Source organism: Fringilla coelebs (genome assembly GCF_963513975.1).
Source record: "Fringilla coelebs genome assembly, chromosome: 12".
Taxonomy (NCBI): domain Eukaryota; kingdom Metazoa; phylum Chordata; class Aves; order Passeriformes; family Fringillidae; genus Fringilla; species Fringilla coelebs.
Genome location: NC_140038.1, coordinates 11,910,207 through 11,934,411, shown reverse-complemented (window position 1 = coordinate 11,934,411; position 24,205 = coordinate 11,910,207). Strand labels below are relative to the sequence as shown.

General features: G+C 39.3%; 1 protein-coding gene across 4 annotated transcripts in view; it reads left to right on the top strand.

Annotated features, from left to right (window-relative positions):
- FBN1 (fibrillin 1) overlaps positions 1-24,205 on the top strand; it is a gene marked incomplete at its 5' end in the record, with an annotated part of 142,985 nt that overhangs the window by 11,901 nt on the left and 106,879 nt on the right. For 3 of the 4 annotated variants that reach the window (XR_014616473.1, XM_084214115.1, XM_084214117.1), the window contains 4 exons: positions 1,728-1,810; positions 2,712-2,810; positions 9,662-9,757; positions 11,266-11,361. Coding sequence is in view for 3 of the 4 variants with exons in the window: in XM_084214115.1 (XP_084070241.1) it covers positions 1,728-1,810; positions 2,712-2,810; positions 9,662-9,757; positions 11,266-11,361 (374 nt within the window). Of the gene's footprint in view, positions 1-1,727; positions 1,811-2,711; positions 2,811-6,780; positions 6,924-9,661; positions 9,758-11,265; positions 11,362-24,205 lie in introns of those variants that run through there. The other variant, XM_084214116.1, reaches the window with a different exon arrangement.

Here is a 24,205-nt window from a genome sequence, read left to right as displayed (position 1 = left end):
CTGTCTTAATGAGTTCCATTATTTCTTCTGACTGGAGAAGGTGAAAAGCAATCTCACTTGTCTGCTTGCCAGTCTTACTTGGCAGATGAGTGTGGAGCAACATTTGGCATTGATGAACAGGGAACTCTAGGAAAGTTACATGGTTATAGCCCTGCAGGGAAGTGGCTGACATTACTAAAACTGAATACATTGGAATTAAATGAATAAGACTTTGAGTCTGTAACACCAGTGTCAGGAAGGGAAAAGGACCCTGCAACAAGTCCAATTGTGTTGCTCACATTCACCTCTGTTACTATTTTGTAAATATCCAGAACCAGTGGAAGGTAATGGTAGTGCTTGCTTTGACTTAAGTAGTTTCTGGCCATGGTTGGAAAGAGTAGGTGTCACTGAAATTGGTGTAATCAGAATACTTGAAATTGCATTAGTACTGCATATCCCTAAATAAACAGAGTATATAACTTTTGTTAGTTGGAAAACATGCATAAAGAAATGTTTGTATATATTGAGATTGTTTGTCTTAAGTGGCCTCACCATATGAAGTAACTATTGTTTACTTAGACGTTGCAATACTAGAAATGAAGAACTTTGTGAAAGACCAAGGACAAAATAATAATAGAGAACCCTTCTTAAAACAGTAAACATTTCAATCTGTCTCTAATCTGTATACAATATTTTAATATAGCAGTTCCTAGGAAGTTTCTAGCTGGTTCTAGCTGCATTAATCTATTGAGTAATTGCTCACAATATTAGCAGAGTTTGTAAAATTTCCCTCTGCTAAGATTATTGTAAGCGTAAAACAAAAGAAGGCACATGTTCCCATTTTTGAAAGTATTCTTACTAGCTTTATTTGCATGGATAGATTCATCAAATAAATAGTACAAGATAGATTAAAAAAATCTATTGTCCCTCTGTGTATGAGGAACATAGAATAGTTTCAACTTTTCTATTTTTGTCAATAAAATCATGATAGGAATAGTGTCATGTCCTGTCAGCTTTCAGCTGTCATTAACTCTAGTAATAAAGTTATTTGGCAGGGTAAATGTGGATGAGGGGAATGGGTTGGAAAGAAAAATTCCTGTAGATACATCATTTAAGGAGGGCAGTAGGCCCCTCATACTAATTTCATAGCACCCTATCACTACATACACCCACATCCTTGATTATTTTTTGTAGTAAGTAATTTTTCCTAATGAAGAATTAACATATTTTGACTCATTTATTTGGCTAATGTTCTTGTTGGCATGTTTCACTCACACATACATAGTTTTGTTCATGGACAAAACAGGGAACAGTCATAGTACTTTAGAGTAAAGAAAAGAAAGACGCAGGAAGATTAAAAATTCCCACTCAAAGATCACTTGATTTAATCTGTGGTTATTAATGATGCTGGATGCTCATTTTTTATTTAAGTGTGAGTTTTGCTCAATAAACCTGGATGGTTACTTCTTCAGATACAGAGTGTTGTGTGATAAGGTTTCCCCATTCTATTCCCATTGTTCAGATGTTACTGATTCAATTTTGTGCTTGTAATGTAATCTTTAATTTATAGAAGTGTATGTTACCCAAAAACCCCAACAACTACAGGCCAAAAACATACAACACTTCTAAATTTAATTATTGAAATGTATATTGCAGTGATTTACCTTTTCCATTTTATGTCTCTACTTCTAAAACATATTTCTGAGTAAAAATAAGAATTCATCCTTATCCTTTTTATTTTTTTCCAGACCAAATGTGTGTGGATCACGTTACAATGCCTACTGCTGCCCTGGATGGAAAACGTTACCTGGTGGAAACCAATGCATAGTCCGTAAGTTAATCTAGTTATGTGCTATGACTGATGTTTATCTTTGTCCTTCTATGTCTCAGGGTGGTTTTAATTGTATACCAGAACTGAGGTGTGTTTCTGTATGTTTTCAATAGCAGCTATGCATGATTGCTTTACCATTTAGAATATATTAAGCTAATATACAAAGTTTCATGGGCTCCAACACAGTGATGTGATACCAATATTTAACAAATGATTAATCTCATCCACATGTTCTGTTTAAGTCTCTAGTAAAGGATTCCAAGGGGTGTGTGAACTCTTGGGAATGAGTGGAATATGTTAATCTATTTAGGTTAATGGGAAGGAGGCAACAGCATCAGGCCAGCAAATGCCTTTTCTCCACTTCTTTGGACCATATCCCTGAAATATATATGTAGGGATGTAAATATATGCATACATCATAGTGATGTATGCATATTCATGTGTAGTAGAACAGTGTACCAGAAATAATTCCTAAAGGCACTTTGTCCAAGGCTCTCTCCAGAGATCTTGCAGCAGCCTGCTGTCAGATGGGAATGACTGCTCTTGTCTGTGTGTGGTGCAGAAATAAAGGAAGCATTATGTTGCTGCCTCAGTGCCATCCTTCCTCCAAGAAGGTCTGGTAAAATGGAAAACAGTTTCACTTTTCCAAGGAAATCTCCCCATATCTAGTGTGCCTGTGGCATGTTCCCAGACCTTTTCATAGCAGATGGTGAAGGTCTAGGTCTTAGCTGCCCCCTATAAAGATGCAGATGAACAGGAGGAACTGTTTTGGGATCTGTTGTATGCAGTTTAATGAGTTTGTGGGTATTTATGTTATGGTACTGAATTTTCTGTCAGGTGTTTTTTTATGTGTTTGAGGTTTTTGAGACATATTTTAAAGGCATTTATGTTTTCTTAATAGCAATCTGCAGACATTCCTGTGGGGATGGATTTTGCTCTAGACCAAACATGTGCACATGCCCAAATGGTCAGATAGCCCCCTCCTGTGGTTCAAAGTCAAGTAAGTATTTCTTCTGTGTCTCTGATGTTGCTCTTTTGAGTCTGTGAAGCTACTAAGGTATGTAAAATAGTTCAGTGGTCAGTATTTAAGATAAATAACCTCTGAGTCACCAGACATACTTTTACCACAGGAAGGGAAGTGTAGCTTTCTATGATGAAACTGAAGAATGACTGAGAGATGGGCTTTTGGAGATGCTTGGTTTTTTTTGCCAAATCAAACCCAAATCAGTCTTATTGGAGGCTATTTTCACTTGCCACTTTGTAACAGTAATTCCAGTCCTCCTTGTTTTCTGGAAGATACCTTATTTCAGTTCACTGGTAGACATGAGCATGTATATGACAAAAGTTGTTGTGATAGAGAGACAATTCTTGACAATTGGCTGATCTTGACATGCTTTGGAATTTCCTTCAGATTTCAAGGATTATAACACTGTGTATGCTGTATGCTAATACCTAGGCCTACAAGCTTTAGAGCATTTCCTTGCCAGGCTCAGTACATATGTTCTGAATCTAATACTGCTGACTTTCTTCAGGTGACACTTCTGTAGGTACTAGAGGTACAGAGTTGCTCAAGGTTTTAAGTGGAACAGCTTTTCATCAGAAAAACAAAGATTCTTTGAAAATGAAGCTTTCCAGAGAGATGACTTTTCCTAGAAATGTTTATATTTCAAGTTTTCAAGGAAGGTTCCCCAGAGCCAGGGAAAAATAAGTAAAATTAAATTCATTCAATGAACAGAGAACTTAATGGCTAAAGAAGAGTTGAGTGTTTGATATTGAGTAGGATTCATATCTGAGATGCCAACTGTAAAGTACTCTGTATTCTCATTTGAACGTGGTTCTTGTCTCTTAGAATGTAGAAGATTTAGATTTTTTTTTATGACATGAAGTTTCTGGAAAAAATTTTGGGGGAGACTTGTTCCCACAAATGCCTGTAACTATCTGAACAACATATTGACAGAAATCAGTGGGGGATGCACTCAGCTGAGGTCTCTAATATTATGCAAAGTGGTTATCCTTTTAGTTCTGAATATCTTTTGAGACTCAGTGTGTGGTCTGCTTTGCTTCTGTATTTTTTACTTTGCCATTTTTTTGCTTTCCTGGTTGATAAGAGTTTTCCCACATAACTGACCATTTCAGTTTGTGGTTTTAGCATCCTTTTTATGCAATAACAGTGGAAAAACATTAACAACTGCAGAATGTAATGGAATGGCATGTACTAAAATGGTAAATATTGTTCTTTGTAGTTCAACCCATCTTATGCTCCCGTGATGTATGTTAGGGAGAGAATAGCGTGAACAAGATGTGGAGCTATGGAGTTCCCAGAGAGTACTGGAGGGAGGGAAGGGGGCAAAATGCTGCACAAATATGTGTGGTGGTGTGCTCCTGCCTGGGTTTGCAGCTATTGTTTTTACCAGGTGCTTATGCCTTAGTCCCGTAAGCCAGTAAAGGAAGGTATGACCTTCTCCCCATACCCTTCGGGCCACAGAAGGAGAGATACATCCCTGTATCTGTTTAGGCACCTTTGGCAGGACAAGTGGCCCTTATCTCATGTTTTTCTTTGGCCCCACTGAAGCCTTTTATGAGTCAAGACTCAAAAGAAAAATAGGGTAAAGTTTTTGGTTCTTGTAGCTGTTCTGAAATACTCTACCATTGTTCTCCACAGTTTCAGCTTTCATTTGAGTTGTTCAATTTCTGCAGTAATGTAAGATACATTTTGTTCATGTGGTTACATTCCCTTTATTTATTAAAACATACCAATTCTAGAAGCAAAAGTGTCTGGTAAGTTGTAGAGAAAAGAGACTCCACTGCTTCTGTGCACTCATGTGTAATATTTTTATGATTCAGCACATTATTAGGACTTACAGAACATACTTTATATAAATCATTTGTACTGTTGGCACTGTAGACAAAACCATGAATATGTATTTACACAACAGAACACAATGACTTAGATCTGCAATTAGAAAACAAAGTAAACATAAAAAGTACTGTTTGAAATCAAATGTTTACTGTCAACTACCTTTGGTAAGATTTTGTCAGAATATGCATTCATTAAGCCTTATTTTTTAATATGTTTTTAAAATAAGAAAAAATCTAATTAAATAATTAAAAATCAAACGTAAATGATATGTGCTTGTCACATGCAAAATAAAAATAGCAAATATGAGTGAAAATGCCATGATTTCTCAGAATTAAGTGTATAGCTTCTGATACATGAGATGTGTCTGAGATATCCTTTGGATATTTTAAGCTATGTGTCTTTCGTACTTAAACAATCAGTAGTGGGCATGGATTTTCTAGCAGGTACAGCCATAGACAGAAACTGAATTGGCAGTGACTCTTATACTCTGGTTGTCTATCGAAATAAAATATTTAATATGGATTGGAAAGCATGTAGATTCGAGAGCAAAACAAAGCCTCCAAGTTTGATTCTCATGCAGGTCAGTTTCTGGGGCTTTTCTGGTTAAGAGTCAGCTTTAGGAATCTGATTTGTGGTTGAAAAGATCAACTGGTGGTTTTCTCAGCAGGGATTTTAGTGACATCAGTAAACTTACTGGCTGAGTAGTGGTTATTTCTGTGTAATTAGTGAATTTTTGGGTGTGCTTGCAGCAGGCTTGGAGATAAGAGTGCCAAATGTGGAGGCCTCCCTGCTGCTGGCTGTGATGTGTGGGTGCCCTGACACTGCAGGTGCAGCTGTGTGTGGATGTGCAGCGCTCCGTGCTGTGGGCTATGTGCTGTGGGCTATGGGCTGTGGGCTATGGGCTGTGGGCTATGTGCTGTGGGCTATGTGCTGTGGGCTATGGGCTGTGGGCTATGTGCTGTGCTCCGTGCTCTGCCAGCTCTGCGGCGGCAGCGGCTTCACTGCCGCCCCCAGGGCCCCCAGGCTGAGGCTGCTGTGTCCGTGTCTGTCACTGCTGCAGGGTGCTGTCACAGCTGAGGCTGCTGTATCCGTGTCTGTCACTGCTGCAGGGTGCTGTCACAGCTGAGGCTGCTGTATCCGTGTCTGTCACTGCTGCAGGGTGCTGTCACAGCTGAGGCTGCTGTGTCCGTGTCTGCACTGCTGCAGGGTGCTGTCGCAGCTGAGGCTGCTGTGTCCGTGTCTGCACTGCTGCAGGGTGCTGTCACAGCTGAGGCTGCTTTGTCCATGTTGCTGCTCTGTTCATGCTCTGTGATCCTGCCGCGTGTTAGAGCTGCTGCTCTGGCCCTGTGCGAGCACGGGGCAAACGAGGAGGAGGATGTCAGGCTGCCCCCAGGGTTATGGGTCAGGTCTGTCTGAGCTGAGCCCCTGGTTTTGCTTCTGTAGTCAGAATCGTTTTGGCTGGCTGAAACAGGGAAGGCATTTGCTGATGGGGCTGTTCCTGAAGGAAGGGAGCTGTGACGGGGCAGCAGCGGTGGGTGCTCGGGGTGACAGCTCTGGAGACAAGTGTCGGTGTCCAGAGCAGGGCCTGCTCTGCCCCCCTGCCAGCAGCATCAGAGGCACAGCCGAGGACTGAGCTCCTCCTCAGACACTTCCTGCCTGGAGTCTTCCTCAGAGACCGCCCGTGGTGTGGGGCTGAGCCCGGGCCTTGGCTCCGTGCCCTGGGACCCCACTCTTTGGGTGCTATGAGAGGCATCTGCTCAATGGCAGTAAAACCTCAGCCCCTTGCCTTATATTCTACTACTGTCAGAGGTGGGGTAAGGTCTTGAATTTCGAATGTTCCCAGAGTTGTTGGGGGTACTGCGGATTTTGTCTATGCCTTGTGCAGGGCTGTGGGGCAGCAGGCTCGTGTCCCGCCTTGGCGCTAGCTGCCATCCCTCTCCTGAGTCAGTCACTTGACAGAGAAAGCACGCTGAGCATCTGGGATGCGATGCGGCCGTCATTCCTTGTTTACAGCTCCTGGCAGGCAAAGCCCTGCGTCATGCACGGCCGGGGCTGGGAGCGTTTCCTCGGCAGTGGCACAGAGGCAGAGCCGGCCTCTCCTGCGGTGCCCGCCGGCCGCGCTGCCGGCCGCGGCCTGAGGCGCCGGGCCAGCGGCGCCGCCGGTTCCCACCTGAGGATGCAGAGCCTCCCCCCTCACGTTTCTCAGTTTGGGATGGCAGAGCAGACAGCAGCGTGCTACCTCTCGTCTGCTTGGTGAGCTCCTGCACGTTTCATGAGCGGTTGTGCTTGTGGCAGTGCTCTGGGTGTGATGGAGTCTTTACTCAGTTTTGCTGGGTATTTATTTAAAAAGTCAAGAATTGTTATGCTTAAGAGGGCAGCGCTTTGATAAAAACCACAACTTTTGCCCACACGCAAAGCCTGTGTGGATATGTATGGTCTTGCTGGCTCTTTTGCGGGTTTATAAAGTTGTGTTCCTGCAGTTATTCCTGTTTTGACTTCAGATATTTCCAGTGCAGACTGTTTACAAATTGGATGTGAAAAAGAACAATAATTGATGGAAAGCAACCATTTATTGATGTTAACGTTTCCTGTGCACGCCAAGATAAGGCAAAGCTATGTGCACTGATTTACCAGCCTTATGGTAATTCCTGTGCTTTTTCTTTGAGTCTCTGTCAGTGTGGTATCTTCGAACAGGTTGTTCCATTTACCAGAATATCTCCACTGACATTAATGGAATTGTTGATATAGCTGAGAAAAGAGAACCTGGACCTGCATCAATATGCTAGTTTTCAAAAATGTATTTTAAAAATCATCATCTGAGCTCCAGACAGCCTTTGAATGTGTTTCTGTAAACTTTTGGAAGGATAATATTACAGAACAGTCTGTATAATTTTGGAAGTACTTTTCCAACATTCCCACAAAAGAGAGCAGAAAATAAGTAATTAGTTTACTATGTCAGTGATCGTCTTGCCTGGTAATAGACAAGAAAGCTCACTGCTTTAAATGGCTCATTTTAGTAAGGATAACTGGATGTCCCAGCAGTCTTCCATGATGATTTTAGTTTTAAAAGGAGGAAGTTGTATTTTACCTTGAAAAAGTTATTTTAAGAAGCAGTAAGACAAGTTATAGAAACTTTGTGCGTGTATCCCAAAATGAGGAATAACAGGGGTGTCTTCATACTTTATTTATACGTGAACAGATAATATGAAAATCGTAATTTAAGCTACTGTTAACCTTTTAATCTCAAATGTAGTTCAAACTACTTAAATGGCTTTGGTCTTCATGTGGGAATGGAAATTAGCTCTTGGCATAGCTTGCTCTAATTGAAATCAGTTTGTGGTTTTTAAGTTCCTTCCCTGCTTGACAGATGATATCATTTCCTATGCTTTTTGTAATCCCCTCTGTTTTTCTAAGATTGTATAAAGCTAGTTGAACTACACATTTTAAACTGTGCACCTTTTTCTGACCTACTTAGGACATTGTCCAAAAATCTTCACCAGATATTCACTCTGTATTTGCAGACAATTTTACTTTTTATTGAGGAATGTTAGTACATTTTTGTTGCTTGAAGTACTGAAGTACATCCAAAGCAGAACAAAGATGTATAATAGCTCTTAGACACATAAGAAATGTAATACATAGTTTTTGCTTTTATAATTGAAGAATTAAGGTTACTAGTGTTTTAAATGCTAGATTACTTTCAATTCTTTCTCCAGTTTTATGTTTCACTTCTGTTTTGTGGAATCATATTGTTATAGAAGGCAGTATAGTTAAAATTATTATTTCTACTTGAAAATTAAAAAAATTCTGTTCACATACTTCTGAGCTGTTAAAAGCCAAATGATGCTCAAGGGTTTTGTGTGAGATGAAAAATTAGGTGTTTGGCATGGCACCTGTTATCTGCAGGCTCTGACAGGACATGCAATTTCCATTTTTTGGTCCTGAGCATTTCAGACAGCATGGTGTAGGTATCCAGTGCTCCATCACAATCTACTGAAAAGCTGATCAGACTGTAATTCTATCTGGGGAGGAGCCTTTCATGTGGTTCCTGTTAAGAGGAAAACCATTTCCCAGCTGCTTACTGGAGTGCAGGCCCCAGTTCCCAGCTGTGTTGGACAGTAGGACCTGTAAGGACTTTGCTTTGTTGGGAGACCTGCCCACTTCTCTATGCCTTACAAAGAGCCTGACATACTTTTAGTGGCTCCCACGTCTAGTTAAGAAATGTATTTGCCCTTATTACAAGAAAAATTACTCACAGACATAATGCTTTAATGGCATGGGGCTTAAGCTGCCTGTTAACCATTATAAGTGGTGGGGCTGCAGCTGAGGAGAGAGTGCTGCTGCTCCCCTGCCTCTGCCCTTGGGAGATGAAGGTTGTTGTCTCTGGGGAAGGGCTGTCTGTGAGTTCTGCAGCTCCCAAGCACAGCAGTTCTACTGGTGGGGTGAGCCTGAAGTTGGCATACAGAGAGAAATCACTCTGTTATTTCTCCTTTATATGCAAGAAATCCTGCTTGGCCAGGTCAGCTTCTGGTGTTGCATGTGTTAGCAGAACAGGGGTGTCTTCAGGAGCTTCCTTACGTGCTTCCCTTCAACACTTCCCCACTTCCCAGATGATAAGGCTCCCTTTCTAATGATGCTGTCTGCCAGAAGTTTAATACTTTTCCCTTATTGAAGGCTTTTTCTCATAATTGCAAACTAGGAAAGAAATGTTGAGGATTTATGCTCATATGAAATGCCTTTGACTTCATTTGAATGAGAGGGTGCATCAAATTTTTGCACCATGCCCTATAATCCTTAGGAACTGTGAATCTGCATTGTGTTCTGTAGTGCCATTTTCCAAATCTGTCCTGAAATTCTTGACTTCTAAAACTTTGTGGTTCACAGAATCAATCTCTAAAAAAAAATGTAAAAGTAAATGTTCACTTTTAGCAAACAATGAAGTGTTTCTGACTGGTTTGATTTAACTGAGGAAAATCTTTTTTCCTTTCAAGTCCAACACTGTAACATCCGGTGCATGAATGGAGGTAGCTGCAGTGATGACCATTGCCTCTGTCAGAAGGGATATACAGGAACTCACTGTGGACAGCGTAAGTACACTCCTAGGAATGTAGATACTCTTGTGTGACTCTGGGATGTGTGGACTGGACACTCTTTAGCACTAAACTTCAGCTGCTGTTGAGCTAGTTTATGATCAGCTATAGTGAAATTTTACAGAAAAATGTAATGAATGCTGAGTGAATCTTACTGATCAAGACTATTAAAAACACTATAACTATAACACTATGACTTCATAATAATTGGATATAACTTGATCCTATAGTTCTCACACTGCCATAATTCCCATTGACTTCCAGGATTTCTTACCCACTAGAGCAGTTGGTCATAGATCTAAATTTTACATGGGATTCAGTTTTCATTTTATAGATAAAATTCGTATTTTTAATAAAAAGTCTTGTTTTCATTTTGCATCACGCTTAGCTAGTATGCTTTAGAAATTTTGATGTCATCTTATTAGAGATGATTGACAGATTTTTTTATTTCCTCAATCAGTCCTTAGTCAAGAGCAATCCTGGATGTGCTGCTTGAAATCTCTCCCAAACTGACTCTGGTGCTCTCTTGTTCTTGGCTGGAATGCTGTGAAGTAACCCAAATAAGGATGTAGACACTGCTTTTAACCAAGGCTGTCACGTTGCTATCTAGTGAAATATTGGAGTGACACAGAAAATGTGTTTAGCTCATTTAATGAAAACCTTTTGTGCTCTGTCAAAATCAATGGCACACTTTACATGAACTTCAGTGGGATCAGGAATTTACCCTAATAATCTGGAGGAGGATCACATGGTGAAAGGATTAAGAATTGTATTTCTGCCTTCACTGTGAAATATCAAGTGGATAAAAGAGGATAAATGGAAATCTTCTTTCTACTGAAGTGAATGTGAAATGGAACAAAGAATAACATTACTCAATGAACATGAAATTGTATTTAAAATCTCCTTTTTCATGTGCATGTTGTATTTTCTAATTATATCTGAGAAGAATTTCTTTTGGAGTTTATTATTAAAAAATTGACTTCTGAAGCTAGTGACAACATGATACAGAGGAAGAGTATCTTGAATTAACATGGAATAGATATTAATTAAATTTTGCTATCCTAGTTAGTAGCCTTATTTATTTAACACCAGCAAACAGCCTTTTAATACTGGATTATTACAGAAGGAACAAACACATTTGAGGATTTAGAGATGAAATATTCCTCTCCATCTTTTATCTGCAATCTCTATCAGCGTTTGTTTGTTACAAGTTTGAAAGATATTATTGTGAAGTTATGGGATTGTCCAGCTATCCCAAAGAGAAAGGCTCTGAGACATCAGAAAAGCTGTAGTTATTCCTGTATTTGTGTTATGCTCCACTGAAAAGATGAGCTCATGGTACTAATGAGGCCAGGAAGTAGTAAAAGGTCATGAAGTAGATTCTAGGAAAAGAGTTTGGTATGTTTACCATTTTTACCAGTTTACCTAATTTGGCCAAGTACATACCTTCATGTCTTTCTGAAAACAGCTCAATAAAGATTACTCTTGCATTCTCTTTGATCCAGCTGTCTGTGAAAATGGATGTCTAAATGGAGGGAGATGCGTAGCTCCGAACCGCTGTGCCTGCACATATGGCTTTACTGGACCCCAGTGTGAGAGAGGTACGTGCCCTTAATCAGTGGCAATAATGGTGTTCCAACACTTCCAGCAGTAGGGCTGTTGGGCCATTACCTATTGTTTTCTGTAGCTGAATTGGCTGTGTTTGTTTTTGTTGGTCTCAAAACAGAAAATAAATTGTAAGTAGCATTTTTAGAAGTATGTGAACTTCATAAGGATGGAGGGCAGGATGAAACACAGACGTAGCTGTTTACTTTGTGATGAAAACACTCCAGTGGAAGAGCTAGCAAATGAAAGTGTTTGCGTGCTTTTGCTCAAACTTCAATTTCTAAGTAAGTCATCAGAAAAGGTCTTTGAATTTGATATACATGATAAGTAGCATCTTGTCTCTGTCTTTGTTATGTTTTCTTATGCAGAGTTTATTCAATTCTCTTTTCCATTTCGTACAGATGTATTGTTTTTAATCTAGCTTTTTAGTTGCATATCCATAGTGATAATCTTCAAATGAGAACACAATGATACCAACTACCTTATTTGGTATGTGGATTTTTTTTCAGGGTTATTAAACCAATTTAACATTGTGAGCAGTGGACAATGTTTAGGTATAATCCTGATGAGTTTTATAAAAATGCAAATAAAATATTTTCATTTGTCAGAGCAATTGGTCTATGTAGTTGGAAATTCATACATTCTATTCATATAATAGGTTGTGTTACATCTCTATGAACCTGGGATCAGAGTAGACATTAATAATCTCATTTTCAGCTTCCATGTAGAGAATGTGCTTATTAGCACATGAAATTTCTATCAATGAGCGTGTCACATGATCTCTGCTGTCAGTGCTGCACTTGGAGGAGTAACAGTTGGCTTTTTTATGTGCTAGCGTAGGTGGGTGATGCAGAACAACAAGTCTGAGGGGACCAAAGGGTTTTTTTTCCTGTGCTTAAACTGATGAGTCAGGTATTTCCAGCACTCCCTACAACAGATAAAATTGTTGTGTTGGCACTGTGTGAAGTCGTGCCAGTTGTCCCCTCAGATGTTATAAGAGTAGTTCAAACCAATGGTGAGATTTTTTCCAAGGATTGAAAAGTAGCTCAGTTCTGAATCATGGAATCTCACTTCTGGAGAGGAGTAAGAGGAATGGGCAATTGGGTTAAAGTTCCTAATTTTGAAGCGAATAAATGCTTATAGGTGAGAATGCACGGAATATTACCCGAAAGACTTGGAATTGCAAGCAATTACTGCTTGTTCTTCATGGGTGAAGTTTTTGAGCCTTCAGTCTGGTGAGGAATGCAAGGTATAAGTTTAGAAGAAGATTGTTCAGTGCTGCTTCTGTGTTTCCTGATCTGAGACCAGTTTGGCTCTACATCATATGGGCAAGTTTCTAGGCTGAATCCTGGTAACAGCTTCAGTCCTGTTCCTCAGGGCTCCTTCCTAGTGGTGGGTGGAGTGAGAAACTGGTGGCACAGAGCCATTTGAGCCAAGTCAGGCTGTCCTGAAATTACATGCATGCTATTGAGCACAATTGAGGTGGAAATCTGTAATTTACATGCCTTGTCCATAGGCAGTTTTGTACTTAAAACACCTGTTTGATTTTATAGTTATCAATAAAAGAGAAAATAGACATTAATGAGCTGTAGTATTCCTGGTTAATGCTTGCTTGCTGTGTTGAGGCCAAATGATTGTCATATCTTCCCAGAAAACCTCTGAAATTTGGCTGCTTTCACAGATTTTCTGCAGCCTCTCTACCTAGCTGAGCTAATATGTTCCCCTCCTTTAAAAAGGGTGTGGTGGTTTTTGGTCTCAGAATCACATTATGCCATGAGAAAAACTTTTTCTGAAGATAACTTTTCAAGTATAAACTAATCTTGGTCTTAGAATAACTTGCCTTGTTCAGCACATGCACCTGTGTGGTCATTGGGGAGTTGTCTGGCTGCATATGATTTTACACAGCTGTCAGCTAAGTAAGAGGTCCATATTTTGAATCTAGCTTTGGAAAGTTCTGTGGATTTGACACTCCCTGGTGGGCTTCTGATGTACATGTGAATGGATGTTAGCCAGTAAATTGACAAGATTCATGCCTTGTGGAGTAAAATGGTGTGTTTATTAGAAAGAAAAGAAAGAGGGGAGGAAACAAACCAAAACCAAAGCATCTCTGTGCATGGAGGTGGAGGGGGAAGGAAAATACTCAAGAGAAATGGTGTCTTAAACTATGCCATTTCTGGCAGAAGTAGGAGAAGCAGATTGTTTTGAAAACACCATTTCTGGATATAAACGTAATGTGAAGTGATACAGTTTTGTGGCATACACATTCTCCATCTGTTTGGCTGTGATTTGACTTCTAGGTTATGCCATCCCACAAACTAACAGTTATGGAAGTAATTTACTGCTGTGTATCACCCAGTGCTTTTCTCTGCAAGCATCAACTAACAGTAACAGTCAAAGAGTGTTTGTGGCACATATGTCACACACCAAAGAGTATTCCAGCCTTTGCTGCATATGTCATAACTTAGAACTGACTTGAATAAAATGATGTCGAGGCAACCAAACACGTGGGGTTATTCTAATAATCCGATAGGGAAAACATTTAAAATGTTGCAGGTGGTTGGAACAAAATTAGATCCAGTTTCTTAGCTACAGAGACAAGTTGTGTAGTTCTGTTCTAAAACAGTGTCTACTGTTTTAAGTAGTTTTTCCATACATTACCTCAGTAAATGTCGACCATGTGATTGTTAATGAAGACAAGACTTCTGTGTAGGTCAGGGGCTTTGTCTGGTGAAAGACCCACTGCTTTCAAAGTGTAACAAACACCATCAGATTTGTGGCGTGAGTATTTCTATGTATTTATTCAGTCATTCTTTGAGAGGGTAGCAGCTAGCCTTGGACCATTTTGGCACACAAATTGCTTTTTTGTATGTCTTAGAAGTGTTAACCTTAGCGTTTTACACTATAAACATGAGCATAAGGAATTTCGAGATTCACTTTTATCAGTGGAGTTCCTCTTCATGTCCTGGGAGTGTATGCCATGTCACTGGTGAGACAGGCTTCACCAGAGCTGGGTCAATAACTTTATCATGGTGCACATGTATCATGAACTCCTGAGCTGTTGTGTGTGGTGTTTGGCTCCTTTCCAGAGCAGGAGAAGCTGCCTGGACATATTGTCAAGTGTATGCAGCTGTGTCATAAAACAACAGACCTGGCTTTTCTGTGGGATAGTGTTCAAAAAGGTGGACTTGCCATAAACTCAACAGTAAAAGTGTAGTGGAGTTGGGAATGCTTCCTACAGCCATTTAAGACACATTTAAAACACATAGCCCAAGAAGGAAAATATTTCACAGATATTGCTTCAGTTAAAAATTGAGCTTCAGGGACTTCTTTTAGGAAGGTGCTGAGTTCTCTGGCGGTGGTCCAGTGATGAGCTTTGACATGCCTTTAAGTTCGAACCCTAGATGTCAATATGCTTAGAATTATGCAAGTGCTTAAGGGCCTTGCTGGATTTTGGCCCAAGCTTTCAGAGTTAGTTAAGATCTGAGAGATGCACTCAGCTTTTAGTTTATCAGTAGTCATATTATTAATGAAACCACAGATAGCAGAAAATGAAGATGTGGACAAAGCAAAATTTCTCCCACTGGTTAAAAACTGGATGCCATCCTTATGCCATTTTACTGTTAATGCTGAATAACTTAAGTGAGTTACAAATCCTGCAGTTTCTTTTAGAGTTGCTGAAGAGACTGAGAGCAGAGACTTAGCTTATGTTCCCCTGAGGATGATTCAGAACATTGACAGCTCTTTCTATTGTCTGTAAAAGAGCCTAGGGGATTTAGCTGGCTGTGGGAGATGCCCACGTTTGGGTCATGTGAAAACATCCCTGTATCTTGCACTTTGTGGAAGTCCAGAGAAAGTCCAGAGAAAAATTGTTGTTAGGAGCTCAGAAAGATCAAAAACCAGATTTGTTAGAGCTGTCTACAGATTTGTGCACAAAGGTTTTCTTGACTCTTTGAAACTATTTCTCTTTAGACATTTGGGTGATAATACTTTAAGAGGGTGAGTTCTATATAATAGAAGGTTGGACATTGTTGTTATCCTTGTATTGCAGAAGTGCAATGAAATGTGCTTTTCTTTTTCTGTCTGGATTCATTTAGAGGAACACAGTGGAAGCTTAGAATGTGTTACAGACCTGTTTGTTTATTTGAATGCTTGTGACAACATCAGGGGCTCAATACTGCTGCATTCTGGAGTTTTGCCACTTGCTTCACATAGGAGCAGAATTGGGCCTGATGTAGTTCAAATATTAAAAACGTACCACGTGTGTTTTGTTTTTTTATGGACTCAGAATATGAGCAAACGATTGCTTTTTCTTCAAACAGAGTAGTTTCTGTACTGCTCTCTTCATGGCAGGAATTTTTGCATAATTTTTAATTATATTTGGCCATTATTAAAAGTTCCCAGAATTAATGCCATATGTAAAAATATCTTTCCCGGAGCCTCCCTATGAAAGTGCAGCTGCTGAAAGTGGTCAAGAGTAATGTAGGGCTCTGTATATTTTTTTTTCTTTCTAAATACTACAACGGGTAGAATGTTTTTACAAAGAGGACACTGCACCCCTTAGTGTGCCCCGTCTCTGGTATTTAGTCTAAATGGAAAGTAAATAACAAAGTGTAGATAGCAGTAAAAGTATGTTCCCAAAGCCTTATGTTGCATTTAAAGTAGTATTGCAGCATATGGTAGCTGGCAAACATTTGAATAAACTTGATTTCTGTTGCTTTCTTCCAAGAAACACATCTGTTGACATAGACATGTAGTTTCTGCAGCTCTGTAACATGAATGCATGCATGTACAGTGGTATAGCAGCAAACTGAAGGACGGCTAAACTTGAAGGCCTGCAATAAGGACTCTTGCACACATTTTTCCCCCCTGAAAAGTTATGAAAAATGACTTCAGACTGAAGATCAATATATTTAGTGACAGAGTGATGTTTTACTGACTTTAAAATAATTTGAGTGTATGTTGTCACCTTTGATGTCTTTCAGTTTTAGAATAAAAATTCCATTGGGTTATCTTTTCTAAAAAAGAGGTTGAAATAACTGAAGGAGTTTTTTTATTTTTAAAATTGAAGTGCAGCTTTATGGTTGAGAAGTCAGCCTCTACAGAATGATTGTGTGTGATTTAGGTGGTTTGTAATACTTAGCAATATAATCAATAGATCTCTGGATCAGAACTCAGGACTCAGCTCAGTCTGTTATTTGATGCCAAAAAGCATTTTTAGGGATCTTACATATAGGAAGGCTTTTATCCATTGTTCTGGTCCTTGCATGTTCACCCAATAACTGGTCCTGTGTTGCTTGCCCTGTGCTTTGTGTGTCTTAAAATATCATATAGCCAGTTTTAAAATGTTTCTTCAGATATATGCTTATAAGCTTAATCAAGATCCATAAATGATTAAATTCATATGGCTTAGGTCTCTTGTGAGATGTGAGGGCTCCAACTTTTGTACATGAAGCTGAACATTTACATTTTGTTCCAAATTGAGTTTTGGTTTCAGTCAAACAAATCTAAAGTTTTCATTCAGCTATTTGGCAGACCTTTTTATATTTCCGTGCTTTCTTGATTGGCTGCTAAGGACACTGACCTTTAGATGTGCAGTAAAGTATTGTTTGGACTTTGCTTTGTTTTGATTTTAGTCGTAGCAGTGGAGATGCATATAAATTTAATCACAAATTGTCAAGTCTTGATTTGGTATAAATTATCACCAAAACGTTTGAATGAAATAGCTGCATTGTTCTAATCCATAAGATTTTAAGATTTGGTTCTTGTATCTAGGACATTGAAAGGACTCGCAGGAGAGTCACTAGATCATTCTTCTGGTACTGCAAACAGCTTTGTTGTTGAACCTGACTCCTGCCTCCAGCTTTGCTGGCAGCTTCTGGCTCCTGTTTGCTACGCAAAAGAATGAGTTCAGCTCTCACTGTAGCCGGGCTGGACCTTGTGCTTGCTTTATCTGCGTGTGATTCTTGCTGTCTGCCTTGTAGTGTCTTGGGAAATGAAGAGTGGAGGCCAGTGGAGGAGAGACTTTGTAGAAGTTACCTACACGGAGAGATTATGGGATGTTACATGCAGATCATACAGCTATAACTTCTATATACACAGTGCAGACAGTCGAAAGCTGTAGCTTCCCTGACTGGCCTTCACTGCCAGATCTGTGCTCTGCAGTGTTCCAGGGAGAATTGGAAAGAATCCCTCTCATGTGTTGTATCACGAGAGTAATTTTTTTGTGTGTGTGAATGTGTGCTGAAAGATTGAATAAGCTTTTATTGATACTGGTTGTCGTTGCAGCATGGTGTTACATTTGAGGCCTTCAGAATGTGTATCTTAGGGCTCATGTTCCCCTCTTAGTACCATTTTACCAGGCCCATTTTTCTAATTTCAGCCAGAACTTGTAAAAAATAAAATAGCTGGCCACAACTGATTTCTCATGGAACTTTCCAAAGAAAAGGTGCCTTTGAAATGGTGACTCCCAGAGTCTGACTTAACATAGGGAATGAGTAAATGCAGTGGAGAACTTACCTAACAATGCCTATTTAGCTGTTCATGGAGAAAATTACTCCTTCTCTGGGCTGCTATATATTTTGATATAAGAAAGCACAGCCACCTGAAATCCTCTCATTTGTTACAGTGAAAACAAATGTTTTCCTTGTGAATCACCCATTCATGGCTTTTTTTCTTCTTGGGCTGGTAAGCTGAGAATTTTTTGTTAGAGTTGCCGCAGAAGCAACTATCAGTATGCATGATGCCTCAGTTGAGTTTGTGACTTTTTTTTCTTTGTTTTTACAAGTGATCTAAAAATTTTTAGACGGCCAGTTCTAACAAAGAAAAGAAACCTCTTTTAAAGCATAGATCTAACCTAATGAAAGGATAAACTGGTGAAGGCATTTCCAAGTAAAACAATTATTTTATGTAGGTCAGCTGCAAAATGCTAATGAAAATGCATCTTAACCAGAGGTGCTCAAAGTGGTCAGTGTAACTATTTTGACACATGTAAGTTTTTTTGCTACTTATTTGTAACAGAGCTGTTGAAATCTCTGTAAAAACAAGACTTTTCTAAAGTAAACTGTTAGATTTAGAAGGAGATCTACCCTGTATCAGCATAAAAGCTGCAAAAAATTGTGGGAAACAACTACCTAAGAGCAGCTGTAAGGACAGGCACATTCTCACTTCCAGTTGCTCTTGAGAGGTTCATGAATAATGACTGAATAGTTTTTATATGTATTTTTTTTTTAAGATAGCTTGTACAGTTTGGCACTTTAGAGAAATGCTGTAGGAAAAGAAAAGAGGCCTAAATAAGGTCGGAAAAGAAAGGAGCCCTGAGAGAAATATCACTCTCCAAATTCTGCTATGCTGTAAAACAGAGCTTGGCTTTGCACTCTTTATCCAGAAGAAACTTCTTTTGGAAAAAAAGGTGGAATTCTGCTACGTAAAGAAACCAAGATTCAGTATTTCCCTTCCCTGTAGCTAAGTGCGCAAAGGCTATGGATGTGTAATTTTAAAAAAGCATGAAAGTTAGTAAAAGTGCGTGTGTGTTTACACACATATCCCTGGGGGTTTATATTTTAAGAAATGTGAACCTTAAAGCACCTGAGTTTTGGTTGTGGTCTTATACATTTACTTAGTTGCAGGCGTTACCCAAGCTAAACTAGAGAAGCTAATGGAGCTCAGTCTGCTGTGCCATACCTTTCATTTCTTTCCATAGTGGTGTAATTCAGATTATAGGTGTCCCATTCTAAAAGAGTGGTCTCTGCACTGTTTTACTTGTCCCTGAATGTTTAACTTAGTGTGTGCCTCAATTATTAAAAAGCATTTACTCGAGTAAGCCTGGCTTACCAAGTGATCTCGGTCATGTTTTATAATGGTCCTCTCCTCAATGTTTATGTTTTTTGCAAAGTTTACCCAGTGATTGCCAGGTGTTCAGTGCTGTCCCCATTTGCTCCTTACTCCTTGGAATGAATGGTCTTCTGTGACCCTTTAGAGCTTTTTCTTCTGACACAGAGGTGCTGACAGTCTTAGGGAAGCAGGAGCTGAGGAGAAACCTGTATACTCACACTTGTTGCCTCCTTGGGGAGGTGGTGGCTGATGCTTTCATCCTGCACCACTGCACACAGCATGGGACAAAGCCAGAGGCATCCTTGCTGGCATTGCAGCAGTGGTCATAAGTTCAGTGATATTTTACAAGACTTAACAGTTTCCTTATTTCTGTATGCACAGGGACCTCATAGTACTCTTTGGTCTCAAGACTAAGCCTTCAGCTTTTGTTCTAGGTCCTTTTATCTCTGTCCCATTACTTACAATTGCTCCATTGAATCTATTGATAGCTGAATTTTCAGCAAGGTTTGGAAAATCAGTTTATCTCTGGCAAAAACAGGCAGCACAACAAAACACATATCTGCTGGTTAGTGGGGTAACTCCTGCCTATCAAACAATGCATTTACATTCATTTAAAAACAGAACTGTAGGATTTAAAGGGAGAGAGGGTAATTTCTAAGTGTATTTCAGCTTACAGAATTGCTTAGGGTGGAAGGGACCTCTTTAGATCACCTAGTCCAACTCTCCTGCTCAAACAGGATCAGCTGGAGCAGATTGTCCAGGACTGTGGAAAATGTCCTAAAATATGTGTTAGTCTGTGATTTGTAACACCTCCAACTGTACCATTCAGACCTATTAGCTATTTAATGAAGGTCCACTGCTAACATTGTCCAAATGCTCATAATTCTGGATCTTCTGCAATTTTTTTCTTGTTTGTTCTGTTATCCAGAGAGTGTTTTTCCTGTGGCAGTGATTGATTGAGTGCTGTGAAATGAAAGCACATGTTATGCTGATGACATCTAATGTACTTGCCTAATAAAATTTTAAAAATGGAACAGTTCGTTTAAAAATGAAGAATAAGCTGACAAAACTACAGTGGTTCATGGGGTGTGGAATAGGGAATGGTTTTAAATCCAAGTAATACTAATAACTACAGACACACTGTCAGGAGAGTTTTCCTGTTTGCACTTGACACTCATTGTAGTTACTTGCTTGTCACTTAATGCAAAAAGATGGGGAGACCTATTAGGTACTTGCTAATTTCACCTGATTTAGGAAGCAGCTGGGTACCTCAGTGATGGGAGGTTTTAGGACTTCAAGAGCTCCTGTTTGCTTCTGTTTCTGAGAACTACAGCAAGAAGAAAGTGATAAACATATAGTGGAAAAAGCATGCTGTGCACTTTCTTTAAAGTGCAATTAAGGTGACTCTTAAAGTGAGACACACCTTGAACTGTTTCTTCAAGGGCCGTAGGACTGGTCTCTTGTCTGGATTGTCCAGATGTCTTAGCTCAGTTGAGCAGTATAGTGACAGAACACTACTTGGACTTGAAATGTTTAAAAACAGTAATAGTCAAACCAGCAAACAGTGAAGTATAATGGTCCTGCTGGGATATGATTAAAGCCTTTATGAGAATCTCCATGTCCTGGTGGGACAGTATGGGTGGTAACTTGGAGAGGTTTGTAAAATGCAAGTATGGCAGCTTTACAGTTGGATTAATACAGACTTCAGAAGAAGCCACAGGGTCAAAAATTACTTCCAAGCCACAGGCTTCAAAGGCCAAAAGATCTGCAGTGAGAAAAGAGGTGAGTGATCCACCTCTGTGAAAGGATTCTGTGAAGGGAGAGTTGACATTAAGTTACTTAGGCTCCAATAACCTTTAAGATAAGATATTGCTTAATGATGCCAATATTATGTATGAAATTGAATTACACCCCATGGTGTGAACTAATTCCAGCTACTTGGTTCTTGAGTTGAGGGGTAAAGAGTAGTAAGAGGATGATTTGTGAACTTTTTGAGGGATTGAACTAAGGAGAAGATAATGTTTTAATACACTAAAATTCAGTAAAGTTACAGGGCTCATAAAGCAAAACCAAGAGGGAAGATAGGCAAGAAGATGATGACCGAGAGGATCTAGCCAGTTTTCACATATCTGGGGAAAAGAGCATGGGAGGCCGGTTGAGACGCTTTTAGACTGCTGCTTGGGCAGGGGAGACTCAGTGGAGATGTGCATTCCATTCATCTGAATGGCTCTTCTAGTGAAAACATTGCTAGACACAAGCACAGGCCAGGAATGGCAAATGATGAATGACTTAGCAAGCTATCTTGCTGGGTATTTAATCCGTGTGGTTATCTAAATAATTTGAAATGCTTCTCTTGGCCTGAGCCAGGCTGCACAAAATGAAGTGCCATGCATTAAGCCTTGTGCTATTTCAGTTCTCAGGTCCCAGCAGGAACCCAACAAGATACGGTTTAATGAAAGGTGATACTATATTAAAATAACAGTACAAGTTGTATCAAACTTGGTTCCAAATTCAATACAAAATGTCATGGTTTTAGAAGGCATTTTACATTTAGCACTAACACTTCAGTCACTTGCTGATGTCAGTACAAAAACTGTGCTTTGTACAGCTGCTGAGTGCAAGGAAGATGAGAGGTTAAATTGGGTTAGCGGAAATGAAAGACGTGCTGTGGAAGAAGTTTTGGTATCAGATTGTTTATGGAATTTGTCATTAAATAACAGAAGTGTTTAAATTGGAGGCCAAATTTAAAGCATTCCTTTTTATAAATTGTTCCCTATTTATGTGCAATTGAAATTATTTACAGAGGTGTACAAGGAAACATTAATTTCTTTCCCTCTTAAAAAGGAAAGACGATGGCAAATCCTTCTTAGTCTCTTACTGTTCAAGCCTTCTTGAGCTCAGGCCTGAGCCACCGGTGTGTATTAAAATAATTCTGCTATTCTTACTACAGTTGATTACAGTGCTCTGTTAGAAAGGGTGGAGGCACTTGGTGGTTCTCCAAAGAAAGTGAGTAATAATTGACCTAATGTACAGAGCACATGAATAACATATTCTTTTGGTAAGAAATTTATGTTTTACAGGGTGTGCTAGAGTTCACATCCCTTTTTCGCATCTTCCAAAAGATTTTAAAATACTCAGCTGCTCTATTAAATTTCTAATTCAACAAATACTCAAATACAAAGTATGCATTAGATAAAGCTCTTGAGTTGAATCCAAACATTGAAAAATCTTTTAATCTGCCTTGAAAACAGCTGTTTAGAATTTTGAGTAGAAATAACAACTTCCTGCAGCCTTCCATGTTGATGTCCGTTTCAGTTCAAGCTGGGAGGAATTTCTCTTTGTTACTCTGCAGCAGCAGCAAGCCTTTACATCCATGACTCGTCTATCCCCCAGACATATTAGGACTGATATCCTGGTCCTCTTTGAAATCAGTGAATGAATAAATACACTTCCTTTGAATTCAGCATAATAGAGGGAGGGACTTACTGAGAAGATTTAAGGTGGTTTTGACACTTCAGTGGGAGTTGTCTGGAGTGCAGCTTACAGGAGCTCCTTTTAACATCTCCCACTACTGAGAGACTGCTTCATGTTTGTCTGCTCCAGGAATTCTTGATATGAAAATTGAGTTTTTTAGTGTCTGAAATTATTTAAACAAATTAGATGGGGTTTGTGCATATGCATACATGATTTTTATTCTTTGTTCATAAATATTTAGGTAATCTTATAAGATGTTACACAGTGATTTGGCATCAAATACCCCATACAGAATGTGTAGGCAACTGCCCATTGCACCCCAGGAAATACCAGAAGAGTTCAAGATGACTGGCATTTCAAGAAATATCTAAAGCAGTAATGAGTTGCCACTTAGTGTAAACTATTGCCAGAACCCTGCAGGGAATGGCTTGTGTTTATTCTGCAGCCTGTTTTGCTATGTCCAGAGGTTAGATTATACCTACATTTCACACACACACACACACTCACACATCCTTGAGCCTATATATTAGTTTTATTTTCAGATATTTGGGTAGTACTTTAAACCTAAAGGTAGAAGACTTGATATTGTTCAGGGAGATGAAGCCTGGATGAAACTTCACTGTCACTCTTGAAGTGATCCAAAACCTACTCACATAAAATAAAAGAATGCCCAAAGACCTAAGTGGGCTTTGAATCAGGAGTCAGAGAGACCTGATCAAATCTTGTAAGTCAGATTTCAGTAAGGGTATTGAGAAAGTAATTAGATCTGTGCTGTGCTACCGCACAATAATATCAATCAGTAATTTTTGGATAAAAGTTAGAAGTGATTAAATGGATAAGCCACAAATGTGAATATGTTTTAGTGAAGATTGTGGTTATAGTGGATAGAAAATACCATTATATGGAATGGTATTTATTTAACTGCAACTAGGGATTTCAAGATGATGAGTGAGAAATACTCTAGTAGAGTAAATATCAAAGAAAATCAGTAAGCCTCTTCCAATTTTATAATATACTGTTCTTTTCCTTTTGGGCTTATGGGCCACATACAGTGTCTTTCACCTGATATTTCATCCTGAAAAAAGCATTTTTAGAATGCAAGTATGTTAATGAACATTGATTAACACCTTGACAAGTTTGTATACGTGTCTTCCAATAGCCTCTGATGAAGCATAAGTAGCTCTTTTAAATCTAAAGGAGATGTTTGCATTTTAGTAAGATTTAGTTTATGCTCAAATTTGAGCAGATGTAGAAGAGTTTTGGACTTTCCTTTTTTGCTGAGGTGATGTCTTTGTGTCTTTTTTAAAATGTTTGTTGTTTTTATTCAAGTAGTCAGTATTGTGTGTGGTTTGCAGTGGGGCATGTTGATGCAGATGCAGTACCCAAGGTACCAGTGATTCTCCACACCTTTTCCAAAGTGGAATGAGGTCACAGCAGATTACTGCTCTGCAGAGGGGCAGCCTGATGCTCATGTGAAAAATAACCAAGATCACTTCTGTGAACAGGGCTTTTAATCAGCTGTTTAAAAGTTGCTGA